Below are 20475 nucleotides of genomic sequence, written 5' to 3'. Positions count from 1 at the left end.
TTTTGGAAACTAGACCCCCCAAGGAACTTATCTAGATGTGTGGTGAGAACTTTGAACCCCCAAGTGCTTCACAGAAGTTTATAACGCCCAGGCGTGAAAATAACAAAAAAAAATTTTTCCACAAAAATGATATTTTTGCCCCAAAATTTTTATTTTCCTAAGGGCAACAGGAGAAATAGGACCCCAAAAGTTGTTTTGCAAATTGTCCTGAGTAGGCTGATACCCCATATGAGGGGGTAAAACACTGTTTGGGTGCATGGCAGAGCTTGGAAGGGAAGGAGCACCATTTGACTTTTTCAACGCAGAATTGGCTGGAATTGAGATCAGATGCCATGTTGCGTTTGGAGAGCACCTGATGTGCGCAAATAGTGGAAACCCCCAATTCTAACCCTAATCCTAGCCCTAGCCCTAACCCTAACCCTAGCCCTAACCCTAACCCTAACCCTAACCCTAGCCCTAACCCTAGCCCTAGCCCTAGCCCTAACCCTAGCCCTAACCCTAACCCTAGCCCTAACCCTAATGGGAAAATGGAAATAAATACTTTTTTTAATTTTATTATTTTTCCCTAACTAAGGGGGTGATAACGGGGGGTTTGATTTACTATTTATGGCGGTTTTTATGTTTGACAGCTGTCGCACGCTAAAAGACGCTTTTTATTGTAAAAATAGTTTTTGCATCACCACATATTGAGAGCTATAATTTTTCCATATTTTGACCCACCGAGTCATGTGAGGTCTTATTTTTTGCGGGACGAGTTGACGCTTTTATTGGTATCATGTTCGGGCATGTGACATTTTTTGATCGCTTTTTATTTCATTTTGGGACGCAGAATTTACAAAAACCAGCGTGTCATGAATTTCTTTTGGGTGGTGCGTTTACGCCGTTCCGGGTGCGGTAAAATTTATAAGGTGGTTTTATTCTTCAGGTCAGTACGGTTACAGCGATACCTCATTTAGGTCGTTTTTTTATGTTTTGGCGCTTTTATGCAATGAAAACAATTTTATATAAAAAATAATTTTTTTTGCACCACTTTATTCTGCGAGCTATAACTTTTTTATTTTTTCGCTGATGATGCTGTATGGTGGCTCCTTTTTTTGCGGGACAAGATGACGTTTTCAGCGGTACCATGGATATTTATATGCGTCTTTTTGATCGCACGTTATTGCACTTTTTGTTCGGCGGTATGATAATAAATCATTATTTTTTGCTTCGTTTTTTATTTTTATTTTTTAAGTGGTTCGCTTAAGGGGTTAACTATTGGGACAGTTTTATAGGGCGGGTCGTTACGGACGCGGCCATACCAAATATGTGTACTTTTATTGTTTTGGGTTTTTTTTATTTCCAAAAAATGAATTTATTGGGGAATATTTTTTTTTTTTTTTTAATTTATTTGGCGATTTTTTTTTAATTATTTTTACACTTTTTTTTTATTTTTTTTTTACTTTATTACAATGTCCCAGGGGGGACATTACTGTCCTGTGACAGATCGCTGATCTGTCACATCACAGATCACTGTGACAGATCAGCGATCTGTCACAGGCACTGCACAGGCTTCCTCATGCCTGCGCTTTGCAGGCACTGAGGAAGCCAGCTTCCTGCAGGCCCCCGGAGGTCCCTGTCGCCATATTGGATCCGGGGACCTGCAGGAAAGGAGTCCCCCGCAGCAGCGCTGCACATTGCGCTGCCGTGGGGGGCTCAGGGAAGCACGGAGTGAGCCCCCTCCTTGCCGATGCTTCCCTTTAACCCCCGGTACACTGCGATCGTGTTTGATCGCGGTGTGCAAGGGGTTAACGTGTCGGGGGCGGTCCGTGACCGCCCCTGACACATTGTGCCGGGTGTCAGCTATGATAATTAGCTGACACTCGGCCGCGATCAGCGGCGCTCACCACGTGGGCGCCGCTGATCGCGGTGACGTAATATTCCGTCCATGGTAATTAGGTCCATGGTCACATGGACGGAATATTACGTCATTTGTAGGTAAGGGGTTAAGGGCATAAAAATTAAATGTTTGAAAATTGCAAATGTCAAATATTTTCAGAATTAAAAACATGTTATATCGAACAAATATCCCCACTATCCTGAAGTCTCATAATCAGTGGGATCCGTTGAAGCATTCTGTTTTAATAGCACATAAATTTATACTGGTCAGAATTGAAAAAATATGCCTGGTCACAAAGGCAAAAACAGGCTCTGGCGTGAAAATGTTTACGTATAGTGAACATGGTTAATTAAAAAAAAAATGAGCTAAATTGTGAAATTTCTCTTTTTCGCAATTTTAACGCACTTCGATATTTTTTTTCCCGCTTTCCAGTCCATCACATGATAAATTGAATGATGCAATTCAAAAGTATAAAAAGTCCTCAAATGGCTATGTGGATGGAAAAATAAAAAAGTTATGGCTCTTGGAAGAAAAAATTAAAACAAAAGAATGGAAAATTGCCCAGGGGGTAAAGAGGTTAAGCCCTGGAAACCCTCTCTGATAATTGCAGCTGAGCCCAGTATAAGCAATAGCCCGTTATCTAAATAACTATTCATGCAGGCACTGTAGAAAATACAGTAGCTACTCATACTTTTTACATACAGCATCATGATAATACTAACAGTGCAGACAAAATAAGCAAGAAGGGTTTATGAATTAATCCCAGAACTAAGATATGCAAATAACTTTGAAATGACCTTCATGTGGAAAAACTGACTCATTACATTAGTAATGCATTGTATACAATGGAAAATACTTCTCTGAGGCTGTTGTGTCATAATTCCTGAAAATTATCCTTTTTAGACTCAGTTTCACTAATTCCCTAGAACACAGTGTTACCCTTTTGGATATATTGTTCAGCAGAAATTGTGTTTTATGACATGATTTGATGGAGATCACATTTTAAATTCTGGAAATTGTAAGAAGAAATAATATTTTTGACATGAGGCAACTATGTTATATTGATTTAATTATTGTGGGTAGTATATGCCAAGGTTAACTGGTTTCACATGGAGGTATGTGATATTTAGATTATAGCGGTATTTTATATTCTCACTCACATGCATGCTGTGATTTTCATACCTGATATCTTTAACTGAGAGGTATCAGAAGACTTTGGTCCTTATGGGTGTGACCTTTTATATAAATATGACCCACCCTTGAGGATTTAAATGCCATGTATTTAATAAGATCACAGTTATAGGGACTTACAGAGGCATGAAAAATATTAATGTAATGTAATAATACATAAGTAATGTAACAATACATCTGTAATGAACTACAAGATTGGTTTGTTAAATATTCTGTAGAAACCTAATCCACTATGTAATGTCCACTAAAAGATAAAAGGTGTGAATAATGCTGTATCTCTTTGGGGTCTTTTGAATCTGAGACATGCGCCACATCTGCTGTACAAACAATGAGGGGATCAGTATTATTTAGTAGGAAATACAGTGGGGAAAAAAAGTATTTAGTCAGTCAGCAATAGTGCAAGTTCCACCACTTAAAAAGATGAGAGGCGTCTGTAATTTACATCATAGGTAGACCTCAACTATGGGAGACAAACTGAGAAAAAAAAATCAAGAAAATAACATTGTCTGTTTTTTTTTTCATTTTATTTGCATATTATGGTGGAAAATAAGTATTTGGTCAGAAACAAAATTTCATCTCAATACTTTGTGATATATCCTTTGTTGGCAATGACAGAGGTCAAACGTTTTCTGTAAGTCTTCACAAGGTTGCCACACACTGTTGTTGGTATGTTGGCCCATTCCTCCATGCAGATCTCCTCTAGAGCAGTGATGTTTTTGGCTTTTCGCTTGGCAACACGGACTTTCAACTCCCTCCAAAGGTTTTCTTTAGGGTTGAGATCTGGAGACTGGCTAGGCCACTCCAGGACCTTGAAATGCTTCTTACGAAGCCACTCCTTCGTTGCCCTGGCGGTGTGCTTTGGATCATTGTCATGTTGAAAGACCCAGCCACGTTTCATCTTCAATGCCCTTGCTGATGGAAGGAGGTTTGCACTCAAAATCTCACGATACATGGCCCCATTCATTCTTTCATGTACCCGTATCAGTCGTCCTGGCCCCTTTGCAGAGAAACAGCCCCAAAGCATGATGTTTCCACCACCATGCTTTACAGTAGGTATGGTGTTTGATGGATGCAACTCAGTATTCTTTTTCCTCCAAACACGACAAGTTGTGTTTCTACCAAACAGTTCCAGTTTGGTTTCATCAGACCATAGGACATTCTCCCAAAACTCCTCTGGATCATCCAAATTCTCTCTAGCAAACTTCAGACGGGCCCGGACATGTACAGGCTTAAGCAGTGGGACATGTCTGGCACTGCAGGATCTGAGTCCATGGTGGCGTAGTGTGTTACTTATGGTAGGCCTTGTTACATTGGTCCCAGCTCTCTGCAGTTCATTCACTAGGTCCCCCCGCGTGGTTCTGGGATTTTTGCTCACCGTTCTTGTGATCATTCTGACCCCACGGGGTGGGATTTTGCGTGGAGCACCAGATCGAGGGAGATTATCAGTGGTCTTGTATGTCTTCCATTTTCTAATTATTGCTCCCACAGTTGATTTCTTCACTCCAAGCTGGTTGGCTATTGCAGATTCAGTCTTCCCAGCCTGGTGCAGGGCTACAATTTTGTTTCTGGTGTCCTTTGACAGCTCTTTGGTCTTCACCATAGTGGAGTTTGGAGTCAGACTGTTTGAGGGTGTGCACAGGTGTCTTTTTATACTGATAACAAGTTTAAACAGGTGCCATTACTACAGGTAATGAGTGGAGGAAAGAGGAGACTCTTAAAGAAGAAGTTACAGATCTGTGAGAGCCAGAAATCTTGATTGCTTGTTTCTGACCAAATACTTATTTTCCACCATAATATGCAAATAAAATGAAAAAAAAACAGACAATGTGATTTTCTGGATTTTTTTTTCTCAGTTTGTCTCCCATAGTTGAGGTCTACCTATGATGTAAATTACAGACGCCTCTCGTCTTTTTAAGTGGTGGAACTTGCACTATTGCTGACTGACTAAATACTTTTTTTCCCCACTGTATATGTATTTACTTAAATGTAACGAAAAATGTCATTTAATCATATCTTGCATTTATGTTTAATAATGTACCATTCTTTTATTACAGATACATCTTAACAGTAGGGGCCTCATATATTCTGTGGCTTTGCTCCTTGCTTCCTTGTTTGTTACGGTATGTAGTTGTGGATGTTAGCTTTCAGCAGAATCATTCAGATCGCAGATATAAAGGGAGAATAAACTATTTTGCTTGGGACATACATTACAGGAAGAGACACAAACAAGTACTGAAAGGCCACACAATGCAGTCTAGAGGGAAAATATACCTACATATCGACAAGCTGTAATAGTTAAAGGGGCGCTATCATCAGAAAATGACCAATTGTTTAAATCAAGTTTGTGTTTTAAGTATTTTTAAAATACTTGACCTTTTTTGTTTTTTGCTTTGCCTCTTTTTCATATCACAATCTTTATTAAAAAAAAATAGTAGTATTGTCATTTTCAGGGAGGCCATTGAGACTATTTTAGACTCATACAAATTGTCCTTTCAGCAGGCTCCTTCTCAGCAAAGGCAAAATAACAATGACAGGTAACACCTCTATACAAAGCTAATAACACAAGATCAGCCAATCATAATAGGTGAGGTCTCTGCTAAACCCTGATGCTCCCCTCCTTTGCACATGCTCATTAGATAGTAGGAGTCTGTTCATTGTGGATAATGTGCATTTGTTGTTTCCTAAAACAACCAAAAGTTTGCATCTAAAATTGCCACAGTGGCCAGTGTGAAAATTACAAGTTTAATAATTATTGTTTTTTTAAATGGTTTGTCATATAAAAAAGAAAACATTGCCAAAAAATGTGTAACGCAAATAACTGATTTAAAAAATAGGTAATTTTCTGATAGTAGACTCCTTTTAATGAAGTGCCATCTGCTGTCTGCTCAGTACAGTCCCTCTAGCATAAGCCTACAGCTGTTCTATATTCTGATAGTAGTAACTAGAGATGAGCAAATTTGTTCGGATTCGGTTCCGAATACGATCGGCATCGAATATTGTTTTTGCAATATTCTTTGAACACAGCCGAAAGTCATTAGAGTCGATGGGAGTTGAAATTACCGAATATGTTCGGAACCACATACATTTGGCACCAATAGTGTTCGAATATGTCAAAATCAGATTCGGAGACAAAAACCGAACTAGTATATACCCTCTGTATGGTTACAATTTCATTATTATTCATAGTTAATTATAATGGATATTGTAATAGAGAAAATATAATAATACTTGGGTTAATATCATTTTGGTGTATCTCGTGCAAGTGGAAATGTTGACCTGCCAACTGTTCTTAAAAGGGATGTACACCTCTGGGGACATTTTTTTATTTTACTTTAATGCATGTATTTGGGGCTAAAAAAAATTGCAATTTGGTTTCATTAAAAATGTTGCAGTGTTTAGCTTTTACAGGCTCTTTGTGTCCCTTCACATTTAACTTTGATGTAGTCTGCACTTATAAAGCAGCAGCTGGGAACACAAATAGGGAAGATAAAAGAGTTACCAGCTCTCTAATTGGACCGTCAGAATGAGATCGGTGATGGAGTCTTGGTTAACCCATTGTGAATCCCGCAATAGACAGTACAGCACAGAGGCTATAGGAGGCAAAAAGTGCTAAATTGTTAGCAAAACCCAATAACAAAATTCATTTTTAGCCCCATCACTTTATAAATTGGTCATACCCATGAAAAAGGTTGTCTGCTTTGTACAAGTCCACTTTAGTGATCCAACAAGGTGATCATAGATTTTCCCTTAACTGAAGTCCCTAACAATCACTGCAGCGCCACTATAGGTGAAGATAGGTATTACACAGTAACTATTGAAACAATTATTCTAGTCCACAGTGAATATAATATATATCACAATTTAGAAAATTGTTGTGAACTATCTCGATTTTACTTCTGAGTCGGGGCTCCCTCTGGTGGTTACTGTGGGTAGTGGAACTGGCCGAAGTCTGCCACCTGACGACGATTGGAAATCAGGGGTTACTGACTGGAGTATTTAAGTGAGCAGACTTCCTTCAGTGGCTGCTGGTGACAAATTTCTTCCTGTGCATTCTGAGGTCTGCTGTCTCCTGCCAGATCCTGCATTTTTCAGTTAAGTTGTTCATTTGCTAATCCTTTGCATCTTATCTGGTTTTGCCTCTTTCTGCTTTGCTGTGAGGGTTAAGCTTGCTCCCTGCTGGGGCTTTGCTGGACCCCGCTCCATGTGTTACAGCTTGTGTCAGTTTGTTCAGTCCCCTGTTATGTTAGTCTCTTTTGTTTTGCTGCCAGTTCATACCAGAATGCTGATATACTGGGGGAGAGGTCGTGAGACCTGTGTTTTTTGTACATCAGATGTTTTGGATTTTTAAGGTTTTTTGCATGATTGCAGACAGTGTCTTTCCTTTCCTATCCTATCTAGTCAGTTTGGGCCCCATCATTTGCTCAGTCTATTTTCTGCCTGTGTTTGTGTCTCATCTTGTCTCACTGACAATATATGTTTGGGGGCTGTCTATTCCTTTGGGGTTCTACTCCAGGGCAGTTTAGATTTCACCTTTCTTGCTTTAGGCTTAGTTAGCTCTCCTGCTGTGCAGAGGCGTCTAGGGCATCGTAGGTACGTCCCACGGCTACTGCTAGTTGTGTTGTTAGGATTAGGGGTCTGCAATCCGCTAAGTTACCAACCTTTCTGGTTTCCTGCTGGCCTAGCCTATTCCTGCCATCCTCCTCGGTGACCAGTTCATAACAGAAAATGTTCTGTACATATTTTAGTTACACTTTAAAACTTTGATTCCTAGATTACAAGCTTTTCTATGTTGGTGGTCTATGTTCCCATTTTTTAGATTTTTTAACACCTTCCTGTCTTTTTTATAGGTCTGTGGTGTTCACCTGAACAAATGGAAACTGGACAAGAAGTTAGGAATTATATGCCTAATGTTGTATGGTGTCTTCCTGTGTATCTCCATTCTCACTGAATTCAATGTTTTCACCTTTGTGAACTTGCCCATGTGCAGAGGAGGAATCTGATCTACAATGCAGACATGTCAGAGAAACTTCATCCTACTTTTTGGTGCAATACAAAGACGCGACCTTCACCGTAAAATGGTGATGCACCTTGAGGTCGTCAAGTATGTCCCGGTCACTGTTCAGGGGAATTACTTCTTCCTGTTCCCCCATTCTGTCCTATGGGGATATTTTCTTCATAGTCTTTTTTGTGTGTATTTTTTTATTGTCCGAGATTCCACTATATGCTGAAAAGTTATCCTTTATAACAGTGACCAGGGTTTTAGATAAAAGGCTGCTAACTGGCCCAGAGCCAGCCCCAATCATGTCTGCTAGAAATTCTTCTATTTAAGTTATTTGGTGAAGAACTTAATGTAATTTATAACTAAAGATTGTTGAAATATTGCAGAAGAATGGGAACGATTCATTACCAGGGATTCATTATGAGGAATATCAAGGGATCAGATAGGTGAAACTATTTCCCACGTTGGATGGAACAACCTTTGATGAACCAAGTGGACAACAGTGCACATCTGAAGGAAGGACACAGGCTGACGAAAGAACGTTTCAAGAAAACCGAGCGTGTTCACACGTTTTAGCTAAAGAAAGACCACGGAAAAGAACTTTTTATACCATGAACAAATCTCTTTCTTAAGACGGTAGAAATCAATAATCGTTCTCGTCATTACTGCAGCCAGTGATGTAGTCAGTTGGTTGCTCTGTAGTTGTGTGTCTTTAGTACTGGGGTGCTGAACAATGAAAGTCAACATGCAATAGGGTAATTGTTCAGTACTATTAATGGTTCTTTCTTTACCCACGGTAGCACTTGAAGGTCCGCTATCTGCTCTAGTTAGTCCGCCTGGTACAGTATTTTTATATACATAGCTTCATAGTAGGTAACTTCTACTATGTGCAGAAATCATAAATAATTTGCTAATTCAGTTATGGACACTGGTTTCTTAAAAAAAGGCATATTTTGCACAAATGCTTTTTGAAGACGATACAACATAAAAGGTTTTGAAATGCACACTGGATGTGGCCATATTGTATTTACAGTTTTAGCAAAAGACCTCATAGTATGGGATCAACCAGGGCAGGGGATATGCATCCATAAAAAAAAAATAATTCTAGCTCTTACAGACCAGCCATTTTTGTAGTATAAAGTTTTAATTTATTATGCATGTACAGAGAGGAAAACTATTTGAAGAATACTAGAAGTAGTTTCTATAAGTCATGAAAGCTGCCGTTAATTCAGGGATTTTAGCGGAGGACATACGCACTGCAATGCTTATTTTTGTAAACATATAATATATATATATACAGTTATTTCATTGTGGTGCTGTGTCCTGTATATTTAATATAGCAACTGAAACACAGTTTATTGGTCGAGAACCGTGCGGTTTTCTGAAAACACCATTCAATGATATTCTTCCAGAATCCTTTATCATTCCTTCCAACCAGCTAAAATGAATGTTTATTGTACATAGCAAATATTGATGTCACTGTGCACTCTAGAATATTTATTAATGATCTTCCTTCAGAAAGAAAGTGTTTGATACCAAATTAAAGGCTTCAGAATTCATAGAAATTTCAAGGGGTTGTCAAAAAAGAGATTTTTCTTTCCTTTCAAAAACAGTGGAAATTTCGTCCATGGTTTGCATCTGATATTGCAACTCAGTCCTATTAAAGGGGTAATCTTGCTCTGCTCACTTCAGCATGAGTGGAGAGGAGCTGATGACATCATGTCTACCGGTTGGCGCGTTTGAGTGTCTGGCATCCCACAAATGTACTATGTTCAGGACAGGTACACGACACCTGTCTCTCAATCATACGAGGAGTCCAGTATCTGTAGGAATGATAACACCAGCCCTGACTTTCTCGCCATGGAGAAGAGGGCAGAGTCTTATTAAAGCTTTTACTTGAAAGGAGATGAGCTGCAACACCATACCCAGCCCATGGACAAAAGTGGAGTTGTTTCTAGAAAAAAAACACACATTTTTCTTTTTTTTATTTCAGTGAACCCCATTAATTGTCTGTGTCTGTCCCCAATGATTAAGAAATTGTGATCTGATTGTAAATTTAACCTATAGGATGAAAGTTTCAAAATGATGTGTGAGAGCTATGTGAAAGCTGTATTTCTTCACTCAAAGAGATTGGTGTCTTGTTATATTGTTGCAGAGTCTACATTGACACGGTAAATTTGTAAGTAAAATGGACGACACATTTGGGGAGAACCAGATTGCACCTTTGGTTTCTTAATTTGTCTACAGTTGTAGTTGAATTTCTTGGTATGAGGAGCCACAATCTTTTAATTTCCACTTGCCTTATAAGCGCTGCAGAATATGTTGGCACTATATAAATATAGATTATTATTATTATAAGCCTCTCCATTGGCTTTTTACATCACTTGGTGGACTATAGTATTTTATTACCTAAAGTTATTACATTTACCAGTGTTGGCAGCAAAAAGTAAAATTACTGTAAATGTGCTGGTATTTAGTCAAGGTACACTTTGGATACTACATATCAAACATACAAATTATTTGATATGTGTTAAAAATCTACTAAGTAGACCAAAGTATATATCTGGATATCCATCCAATTATGTTCCAAACTCCTTTTAGAGACAAAAGGTGTGGAAATATACAACCTAAAGTGCCCCATGGTGCCCTAATGGGAAACTGCACCCTGCCTTGCCACGGAGGTTGGCACTCTAAAATAGAAGTGGTTCCTCCTCTCAACTGCAGCTGGCCCTAGTCTGACCCTGAAATAAACCACAAACACAAGTGGGAGTGACAAGATAGAGGGGAGGGAAATAAAAGCCCCACTTGTGTTTTAGGATGCCAACCTACGTGGCAAGGCAGAGTGCAGTTTCCCAGTAGGGCAATGTAGGTCATATATTTCCACACCTTTTGTCTCTAAAAGGGGTCTGGGACATACCTGGATGGATATCCAGATCTTATATACAGTATACTTTGGTCTACTTAGATATTTAACACATACCTAATAAATTGTATGTTTTATATACTGAATTGCTGCTCCCTCATTATTCTTCCACCGGTGACACTACCTAAAAAAGCTGGTTCGTGTGGAATACATCCATTATATGAAGTCAATAAATTAAGGTGCTTACTGTTACTCACCTTATTTTTCTGTGCATGAAACATATTACACATGAAAAACTCCAGGAATCAGGGATAGAGGTGAGCGAATTTGTTTGGATTCTGTTCTGAATACGATCGGAATCAAATATTGTATTTGCTATATTCGTCCAACACAGCCGAACGTCATAAGAGTCGATGGGAATAGAAATTACAGAATATGTTTGGATCCGATCATAAGACAAACATTTGGCACGAATATGGTTCGAATATGGCTCGAATATGTCAAAATCAGATTCGGGCACAAAATCCGAACAAATTTGCTCATCTCTAATCAGGGAGCCAATGTTACTAAAATTTACTTTAACAAAATATCAATCGGGCTCTTCTTCCCCTAGTAGGTTCTGTCAGTCCATCATAAACACAGGATTTCTGACCTCAACAATCGATAGCCCTTTTACAGTGGCCAAGGAAAACATTATGGGGACTAGCGATTGGTAATGCAATTCCTATACAATGTGGATAGTGTCAGTAGTTCTTTCTTTGTAGGCCATCAAATCAATCAACGAGGTCTTGCTTGTTCATTGCATGATCACGCCATGTTTACACCATAGTGGACGAGCGTTCTTACATCACTCACTTGGCCATTATCGGCTCGTGTAAGGGCACCTTTACACAGTAGCCACAGTGTTATCAAGCCAGAGGAAGAAAAAGGTAGCATAGCGACAGTTAATCCCAATTACTGCCTGTAGCAATAACATAAGCAGATGGTCAATATATCCCACCATGGATCATAAAACATTGGAATAATCTTTTTTTTATTACAGGTGGGCATTAATTGAAAATGTTGCAAATCTAAATTCACTCCGAGATTTGTCTGTCTGGCTCCGTACATTATTCTATTAATTTTTTATTTCATTTAGGGGACTATGAGTTAAAGCAGCAGTATTAGAAATATCATTGAAATATTAGCTCATTTATATAAATTATACTGTTTTTACACATGATCTTGGAGGCCTGTATTTGACACAGAGTAAACACAGGCATTGTCAATATATCCATAGATTTCCTTGGAAGAGACATTTTAAAAATAAGGGTTTTATTCATGACATAATTTAAATAATAATTAACTAATACATATGCAATACTTTACTTCCTTCTTTAATTATATTTTTTTACAAATGCATTCTTTTGCGAGAGAAAAAAATGAAAGTGCAATTGCTTCAGGTGCAGAGTTTAGTGTTTCTTCTCAATAAATATTTTCAATGGTAACTTCTGAAATTGAAAAGTATAAATGTGGTAAAACTATTGAAAAATACATACGCTGCAATTTTCAGAGGTTTTTTTATCTTTATTTTTTTACAGAGATGCGATAAAAAGTTATTTCATTAGTAACCTACAAAGATCAGTGTTTCAAAAATAAATGTATCGGCTGATCTACTGGCAGTGAAAGATCTATTAGGACGGCTAGTAATACTTTTAGACTTTTTTATGTATGTCACTGTAATTTTTCACAATTCATTGTCGTGGGTTCACAGTGGGTGGGTGTTTTATATATGTTTAATTGGAATATGTCAGGATTCTGCAGCCCCAATTCTATCAAAAGCATAGTTGATCTTTTTCAATGTGTCTACAAAAAATATTTTTAACTAAATTAAACTTTCCTATTAAAAAAAGTCATGTAAAATGTTCAACAATCATGAAAACAAACGCAAACCAAGTCTATTTAGGAATCATCCATGCACCTATATTATGGCTCCATACAAGGTCCACCTTATTATACTCAGAGGTCCTAGACTATCATGCCCCATTGGACGTCGTATTATGGAGTGCTAATGTACGTGTGTTGGCTCCACATCTGAGCCGTATAAAAATGTAATTTAATATAAAAAGATTGTTGTATTTATTAGTTCTAGGAAAAACATAAGGAAATTCAGGTTTCTAAAAAAAAAAAAAATCTTTATAAAATTTAGCGCTTGATTCATCATTTGCAGGGTTTTTTAGGTCACTTTACATTTTTGTCTTGTGGTATTTGTTGACTTTTTTTATGCAAATTTCTTCAATTTTTTCCCATCTGTAACTTTTTTTTTATGACTTTTCAGCATAAAAAAAAGTTTCACATTATTCAAAATGGTGTAGAAATTGTACCAAATATCCAGAGTGCATAAAAGCTCTCCAAAAGGGGACTGGAGTATATTTGTGACAAATTTTGCCACTTTTTTTTCGAAAACTTAGAAATGATAAATCAAGTGAAAAAAAACCTAAACACCTCCTGCAGCGGCAAAGTAAGAAATGAAAATGTGAACGCATCTAAAATAAACGTAAATGGAGTATGGGGCAAAGAAAAGAAAAGCACAAAACTAAGCAAATTAGGCCGGGGTCACACTAGAGAGGAATACGGACAAGTGAGAGGTGTTAAAAGCACGCATTACACACGGACAAATTATTCTCTATGGGGCAGCTCCCAACAGCCGTATATTTCTCGGGCGTATTCTACGGTCCGTGCCAATCGCATCATGCTGCGATTGTCAGCGTACTACGCCCGTAATACGCCAATGCAAGTCTGTGGGTGCGCTAAAAATACGCATTACACACGGACCACACGTGTGACTTGCAAGAAATACGCACCCGGTGTCTTTTAGAAAAGCCGGCAATTCAGTGCGCTATACAGTAAACTCACACTGACAGGTTTAATAAAGAAAGAAAGAATAGATATATACACATAGAATACATATATATATATATATACATACATGTAATTGTGACAAACATATATATATATTTATATTTCACAGAGTTCTTCATAGCAGAATAGCCGCTAATTAAATTGCCGGCTTCTATCAAATGCTTCCCCAACCCGACATGAAATGACACATGGTTTACACTCAGTAAAGCATTTCATTTCATCTTTTTTTATATGTCCCTGACTAATAATTAGATGAGGGTTTGTGTGCAAAATTTTGGAGTTGTAGTTGTTATTTTAATGGGTTAATTCGTTGTTAAAAAATGCGTGGGCTTCCCATTGCCCTATAGTGGTGGCTAGTGGGCTGATCTAACAAAGGGTTAATGTCACCATTCGATTGTAAGGCGGCATTAACCCTTTGTTAGATTAACCCATTCGCCACCGCTACAGGGCAATGGGAAGCCCACGCATTTTTTTTACAACGAATTAACCCCTTAAAATAAGAACTACAACTCCCAAATTTTGCACACAAACCCTCATCTAATTATTAGTCAGGGACATATTAAAAAAGATGAAATGAAATGCTTTACTGAATGTAAACCATGTGTCATTTCATGTCGGGTTGGGGAATGATTTGATAGAAGCCGGCAATTTAATTAGCGGCTATTCTGCTATGAAGATCTCTGTGAAATATAAATATATATATACGTTTATCTCAATGACTTGTGTGTATATATATATATATATGCATTCTATGTGTCTAGATCTATTATTTCGTTTCTGTTATAAACCCTGTCATAGGGCTCCATTATATGTCCATTTTGCAAGGCGGCGAGAAAATCTCACCATACGGATTGCATACGGATGCCATACAGATTACATACGGATGCAGACATGCACAAAATACGCAACCACACCTTGCTTACGGATGACATACGGAGCACTATTTATTGGTCATTCATCCGTATTACGCCTGTAAACCACGGACCGTATTTTGCGTCGGTTAGTGTGACCCCGGCCTAACAGATGCAAACGCACTAATGAATCGGCCAATAAATGTACTGTAAAAAACAACGAAATACATAGAGTTAAAGGATATTTTACCTGATTTATTAATTGCACAGCAGATACACAACAGATTTTCAGAGTGAATACATTGTACAGTACCAGCATATTTTAGAAAATCGCATTTACATGTTGCGGAAAATATTGAGTGGTGCTGTGACGTAACATGCACAGACTTTCCATTGCTGCAGGTCTTTACAGACAATTTTACCATTTGTAATGCAGAGGATGAAGTCTGTAGTAAACTTGGATGCGAATTTTACCCAAGTGGATTTGCTACAGCTTTTCAGTTGCTCAGAATCCATCCCCAACCTTTTAGAATGTATCTTCTTCATAGGGCACTTTTAGTATAGATTCTTATATGGTTTGATTTAGTATATATTTTGTTAGTTGTGATATATTATTGGTACATGGACAGTAACAGCACATGTTCTTCCTATAAAAGGTACTCCAGATCATAATTTATTAATTTTTTTTGCTACTTTTAAGTTAAAGAAGCACTCCCATCAATATTTTTATCCTCTTAATATATTGCAATCATCATATCATATAACACTATGTACTTACAATTGCTCATTTTGCCTTTCTACCCAGATAATTCTTCTCTTTTCCATTAGGTCTGTGACATCGCGTGATTTAAAAACAGACCAGCTGAATCCTTCTAAGCTCTATGTAGAAACAGGAGGTCAGTTTTCTCCGTGTGAGTCATGAGTCACTGTAAAAGTCACTGGCAGGGGGGAGGGGTGACACAGCTAGGACAGGAATTGAAGAGGGGAATGATTTCTGCAGGGACAAGGGACTTCCTGTTTCACATAGAGCAGAGAAAAGAGAAGCTGGGTAGAAAGGCAAATTGAGCAATTGTAAGTACACAGTGCTGTATAATATGATGACTGCAATATATTATGAAGATAAAAACTTTGATTGGAGGAGTGCTTCTTTAAAGGGAATCTGTTATTTGGTTTTTGCTACCCCATCTGGCAACAGCATGATGTAGGGTCGGCGATCCTGCCACCAGTGATGTATCACTTACTGTGCTGCTTGCTGCACCTAAAAACTGTTTTGTCTGCTGCAGATCTACCAGGTCTCTGACTCATGAGCTTTGCATAACCCTGCCCAGACCACTGATTGGCAGCTTTCTGTGTTCACTGTGCATAGGTAGAAAGTTGCCAATCAGAAGTGGGGGGTGGAGCCCTACTACCTGGCAGCAAGTTTACTAGTCCTCTAATCATAATCCCCTGTTGATAAAACAGTGCATTTATAAAAACTACAACAAACATTCCATTAAGTGATACCTTGCTGGAATCAGGGTCTCTGTCTCTACATTATGCAGATCTCAGATTAGGTAGCAAAAACCTGGTGACAGATTCCTTTTAGTAGGATAATCAATTAGCTATCAACCTATAAAGAGCGTTATCATAAAATAGAAATTATATTGGTGTTACTCTATTTCAGGTTCCATTTGAAGGCAAATACAGCTGCTTTAACTCAATATTTAATGTCACTGGATTTTACCAGGCTGAAATTTGAACCCATTTTCACGGATTTTTTTGTTTGTTAGGATTTTTAACTGTTATTATGGGTTTGTTCACTTAATTTATGGATCAATATTATAATTTAAACTGATATAGATTTCTGTAAATAATTGCTGAAATGGAGGAAAAAGGGATGTAATGAAACCTTCATTATTGATATTGCACAATTTTTGTTTGATCTTTTTTTTTTTTAGTATGATTTTCTTTTTTATTTATCTTCATTATCCTGTGTGATGTGAAATTATTTATAGCTTTTTGGGAATGGTTTTTCATTTTTATCCACATCATTAATAGGTGATTGAAATATATTAACCTAAAAGTACATCCTGATTATCTTGATGTTCCACAGAGCAGCCCCCAACAAAGTTTGGCTGTGAGGAGTAGTGAAAATCAGAATATTGAGACTTAGGCTTTAATCCTACATCTTGCGTCTGCTTTAAAGGATGTATTAGAAAAATTAAAAAAAAACAGTAATTCCATACTGCGATGTTTTATCATTTTAACTCATCGTTTGCTGGAACATTTTGATAATAATCTACAGAAAGTATCTTATTATTGGAATGATGATGTGGCGTACGAGGAAACATTTAATCGTGGATTGCTATTTTTGCATTTTATTGCTAAGAATACATGCTTTAAAGCTGCTCCTAAGTTAAAGGGATTGTCCAAGTTACATAAAAATTCCATGACAGGCAGTTAATGGTTTAAAATGTGAAGTGATCCAATTCATCAGGATAATTCCTTGCTTTTCCAGTGTAGGCTCTCTTGGTGCGCTCTGCCGGATCAGAAGTGATGATACCGCCTTCCTCAGTCATCTGATTGCTGAGGCTTCTGATTGGCTGCAGCTGTCATGTGACTGGAAAGGGATATCAAATGTATAGCTAATGGTGTCCCATTCCAGTCATCAGGCGCCACTGGAAAAAGACACCATAGCACCTTGGCTGATGTCATTGGAATGCAGCCTGATGAGTATAGAATCATGTATTTATTTATTTACTGCTAGTTGGGGGATTTTATTTAGACTGGACAACCCATTTATCGCATTTGTCTTTGACAGTGAGGGTGATCACTCAGTGGAACAGGCTGCTACGAGAGGTGATGAGTTCTTCAATGGAAGTCTTCAAACAGAGGCTGGACAGACATCTGTCTGAGATGGTTTAGTGAATCCAGCATTGAGCAGGGGGTTGGACATGATGACCCTTGAGGTCCCTTCCAACTCTTAACATTCTAGGATACTATAATATGATGTTTCACCTGGTTTAATACAAGCGTAATATGGCTTCATTGTTGCTCTCACGTTACGTCTTCTAAAAGCTGGCTACTCCACGGTCTAATGAACTCATTCAACAGCATCATAGAAGTAAAGCCTGCTGTAATGTGGCAACCTGTGGCCAGAATAGGCAAAAATTCACATGTATTACTTTTATGTGGCCGGCACTGGTCTCCACTAAGCTGATTGGCTGCCTTTTCCTAGGTATAAAGGAATTAAGGGGTTTTCCATTAATAAGAAAATAAAGAAATGATTAAAGCTGTCCTCAATGAAACTGTAATTGTAATAGTCATTTCTAGTTTCCATGATGTGGCAATGCCTGGCGGTAGTGGTTGGCAGTTCTGACGGTATTATTAATGTCTTATCTTATAGTAGAAACACTGCTGTAGCGAAATCCATGGAAAGAAATGGAGTCTGAAAGGTTATTTTTCATTGTGGGACAGCCGTCGTATCCTATTGTTGGAAAAACACTTATTACAATTAGAATAAATTATAACATTGCCCTCGGTGGTTACAACCTGTGCAGTTTACGATCCTTTGTAAAGATTTGAGTAAAAGCATCATTAGTTTTCCTTGATAATTTCAAATAAATAAAACATTATTATTTCAGGATGAGGAATACTATTAGAAAATTATGGACTCATAAATGGGCTGCAATGGAACCTGATGATTTTTAATCGATCAACTTCAGCATTTACAATAAAACTCAAGAAGCTATTCCAATGATAGACGTATCTAACATGTCAATGGCAGAAGGGTAACACAGGTGAAGGGTAACACAGGTGGGGTGCTTCAGCTGGGGCCACCAATTGTTAAACGTGAAGTTCTCTGTGGGAGCTAAGACCTACAGTATAAAAAAAACAAGATTTTCTTTCTTTGCAAGGGTTCATGCACAGGGAATTCCTGTATGCACATACTTGCCAACTCTCCCAAAACAGGAGGCCTCTAGAAAAAGCTGAGACCTCCAGGAAACCAGAAAAATCATCAATTCTCCCTCTGCCCTGCTGAAATCTGTAAGTCAATGAGTGATTTCAGAAGATTATTTGTGTCGTGTCTCAGGGAGGCAAATACCAGAGATGGTGTGGGGAAAGTGAATGCAAGCAGAGAGTGTGTGGCCTATAAAGGACATGGTCAGGACCAAACATCTTCTCACCATATTCTTGAGGTTAGCCTCCAAAAGTTGGCAAGTATGCATAAGCATGGACCCTGTCCAGCAAGACATGGATTCCCGACATGTCGGTGATATGTATGCTACATCTGCTGTATCTTTCTATGGAATAATTTTCATTCATATTCCTTTTTTGTCCATAGACTTTGTCGAGGGCACTATTGCAGCCGCACAAAGTCTATTGTGAATGAACACAACTTGGAACCAGGCAACACAGCAGCAGTGCACATCAGGCTTACTGTTATTAACCTCACCGAAGATTTCGATTAAAAAAAAAAGGAATGGGGAACGGAAGAAGTCAGCTCACCATTTGCAGCCTCTTTCCAAGAATGAGTTCCACGCGTGGGCTTGAGTGTTGCAAGTTCCAAAGAATGAAGGAAAAAAGGTACTCCAGCGTAGAAAAGTATAAAACTTCATCTTTAATGGAAAAATTCATTAAAACAGACACAATTCGACCAACATCTATTTCCATGAGAGCTATCAACCAATGCATTTCGACACTCCAGTTTAATCATTGTGCCTGTTTTAATGAATTTTTTCCATTAAAGATGAAGTTTTATATTTCTCTACGCTGGAGTACCTTTTTTTCTTCATTCACCGAAGAGTTAGGCCACTTTCAAACATCTGTCTTTCACAGCTTGAGTACGGACTGCAGCGTACAGATTGGCCGCATGTCTCCTGACCTGATCTAATCAGGATTGTAGGCATATATGAGACTGTTGCGCTAGGGTAAGGAGATCCTCAGCCGATCCGATCCGATCCATACTTTGTAGTCTGTACTCGGACCGTGAAACATAGATGTATAAAATCAGCCTTAGGCATATATGCAGATCTCAGTAATAGGGTATTCTATTTCCAGTAAACTGTTGTATGCAGGCGTAGTTCAGTGTGACAAAACGATCTGCTGTTTCCTTACTTTCTCCACGTCCAGCTCTATGCCTCCATAGCAGCAGAGGCCTCTTTTGTTTGTTTGCTGCTCTAACCAATGGTGGACACGAATGGAAGAGGGCCACATGTCCAAAAACAGTATATGGGCCGTTCTTTGTTTCTTTGATAGAAGCTGCTTGCTGATTTGAAAGTAGAAATGGGCCCTTTACCTCTTGGGCTGCACAGGTTGCACCAATGATATGTCCACCCCTGGCGTTAACGTAATGTTAACTGCCCTGCAGCCAATCACTAAGATCATTGGTCCATGCCATGTACATTGCCATAGCCGTTGAAGTCAGTGGTTGGCTTTAGCGTTATCGAGGTGGTAGCACTCTAAACAAACAGGGACTGATGCAGCAATGGAGACACAGTACTGGATCTGGAGAGGGTGAGTAAAGCACAGTTTGTTTTGTCTCACAGAACTGCACCTGGGGACACTAGTCTACTGAGAAACCCTTTAATAATTTAGGGTTCATGTTCCTTACTAACATGTATGAAAACTCTATCATCGGAATACTTCCTTTATCTTAAAGGTGCAGTCCCACTATGGTACATAGCTACAATATGAACATACTCGCTCGTCGATAGAACACTGTTTATCATTATTCGTAAGATTTGTGCTGTGATTTACGTACATTACGTAGGGCGACATAGGATATGAAAGAGCTAGTGCATTTTTTAAT

The 20475-nt window shown here is 38.4% G+C and overlaps 1 protein-coding gene across 3 annotated transcripts in view; it reads left to right on the top strand.

Annotated features, from left to right (window-relative positions):
• The window catches only part of SLC24A3 (solute carrier family 24 member 3), a 592036-nt gene that overhangs the window by 528568 nt on the left and 42993 nt on the right, over positions 1–20475 (top strand). Inside the window, exons 16-17 of one of the 3 annotated variants that reach the window (XM_073557429.1) lie at positions 5125–5190; positions 7918–10280. The exons of 1 other annotated variant lie outside the window; for it this stretch is intronic. In XM_073557429.1, coding sequence (XP_073413530.1) covers positions 5125–5190; positions 7918–8070 — 219 coding nt within the window. In that variant the 3' untranslated portion in view covers positions 8071–10280. Of the gene's footprint in view, positions 1–5124; positions 5191–7917; positions 10281–20475 lie in introns of those variants that run through there. One more of the 3 variants, XM_073557430.1, reaches the window with a different exon arrangement.

Source organism: Dendrobates tinctorius, unplaced genomic scaffold (genome assembly GCF_039654945.1).
Source record: "Dendrobates tinctorius isolate UK_male_01 unplaced genomic scaffold, ASM3965494v1 ptg000250l, whole genome shotgun sequence".
Lineage (NCBI taxonomy): Eukaryota > Metazoa > Chordata > Amphibia > Anura > Dendrobatidae > Dendrobates > Dendrobates tinctorius.
The sequence above is the reverse complement of the archived record's forward strand: the minus strand, read 5'-3'. Positions and strand labels throughout refer to the sequence as shown.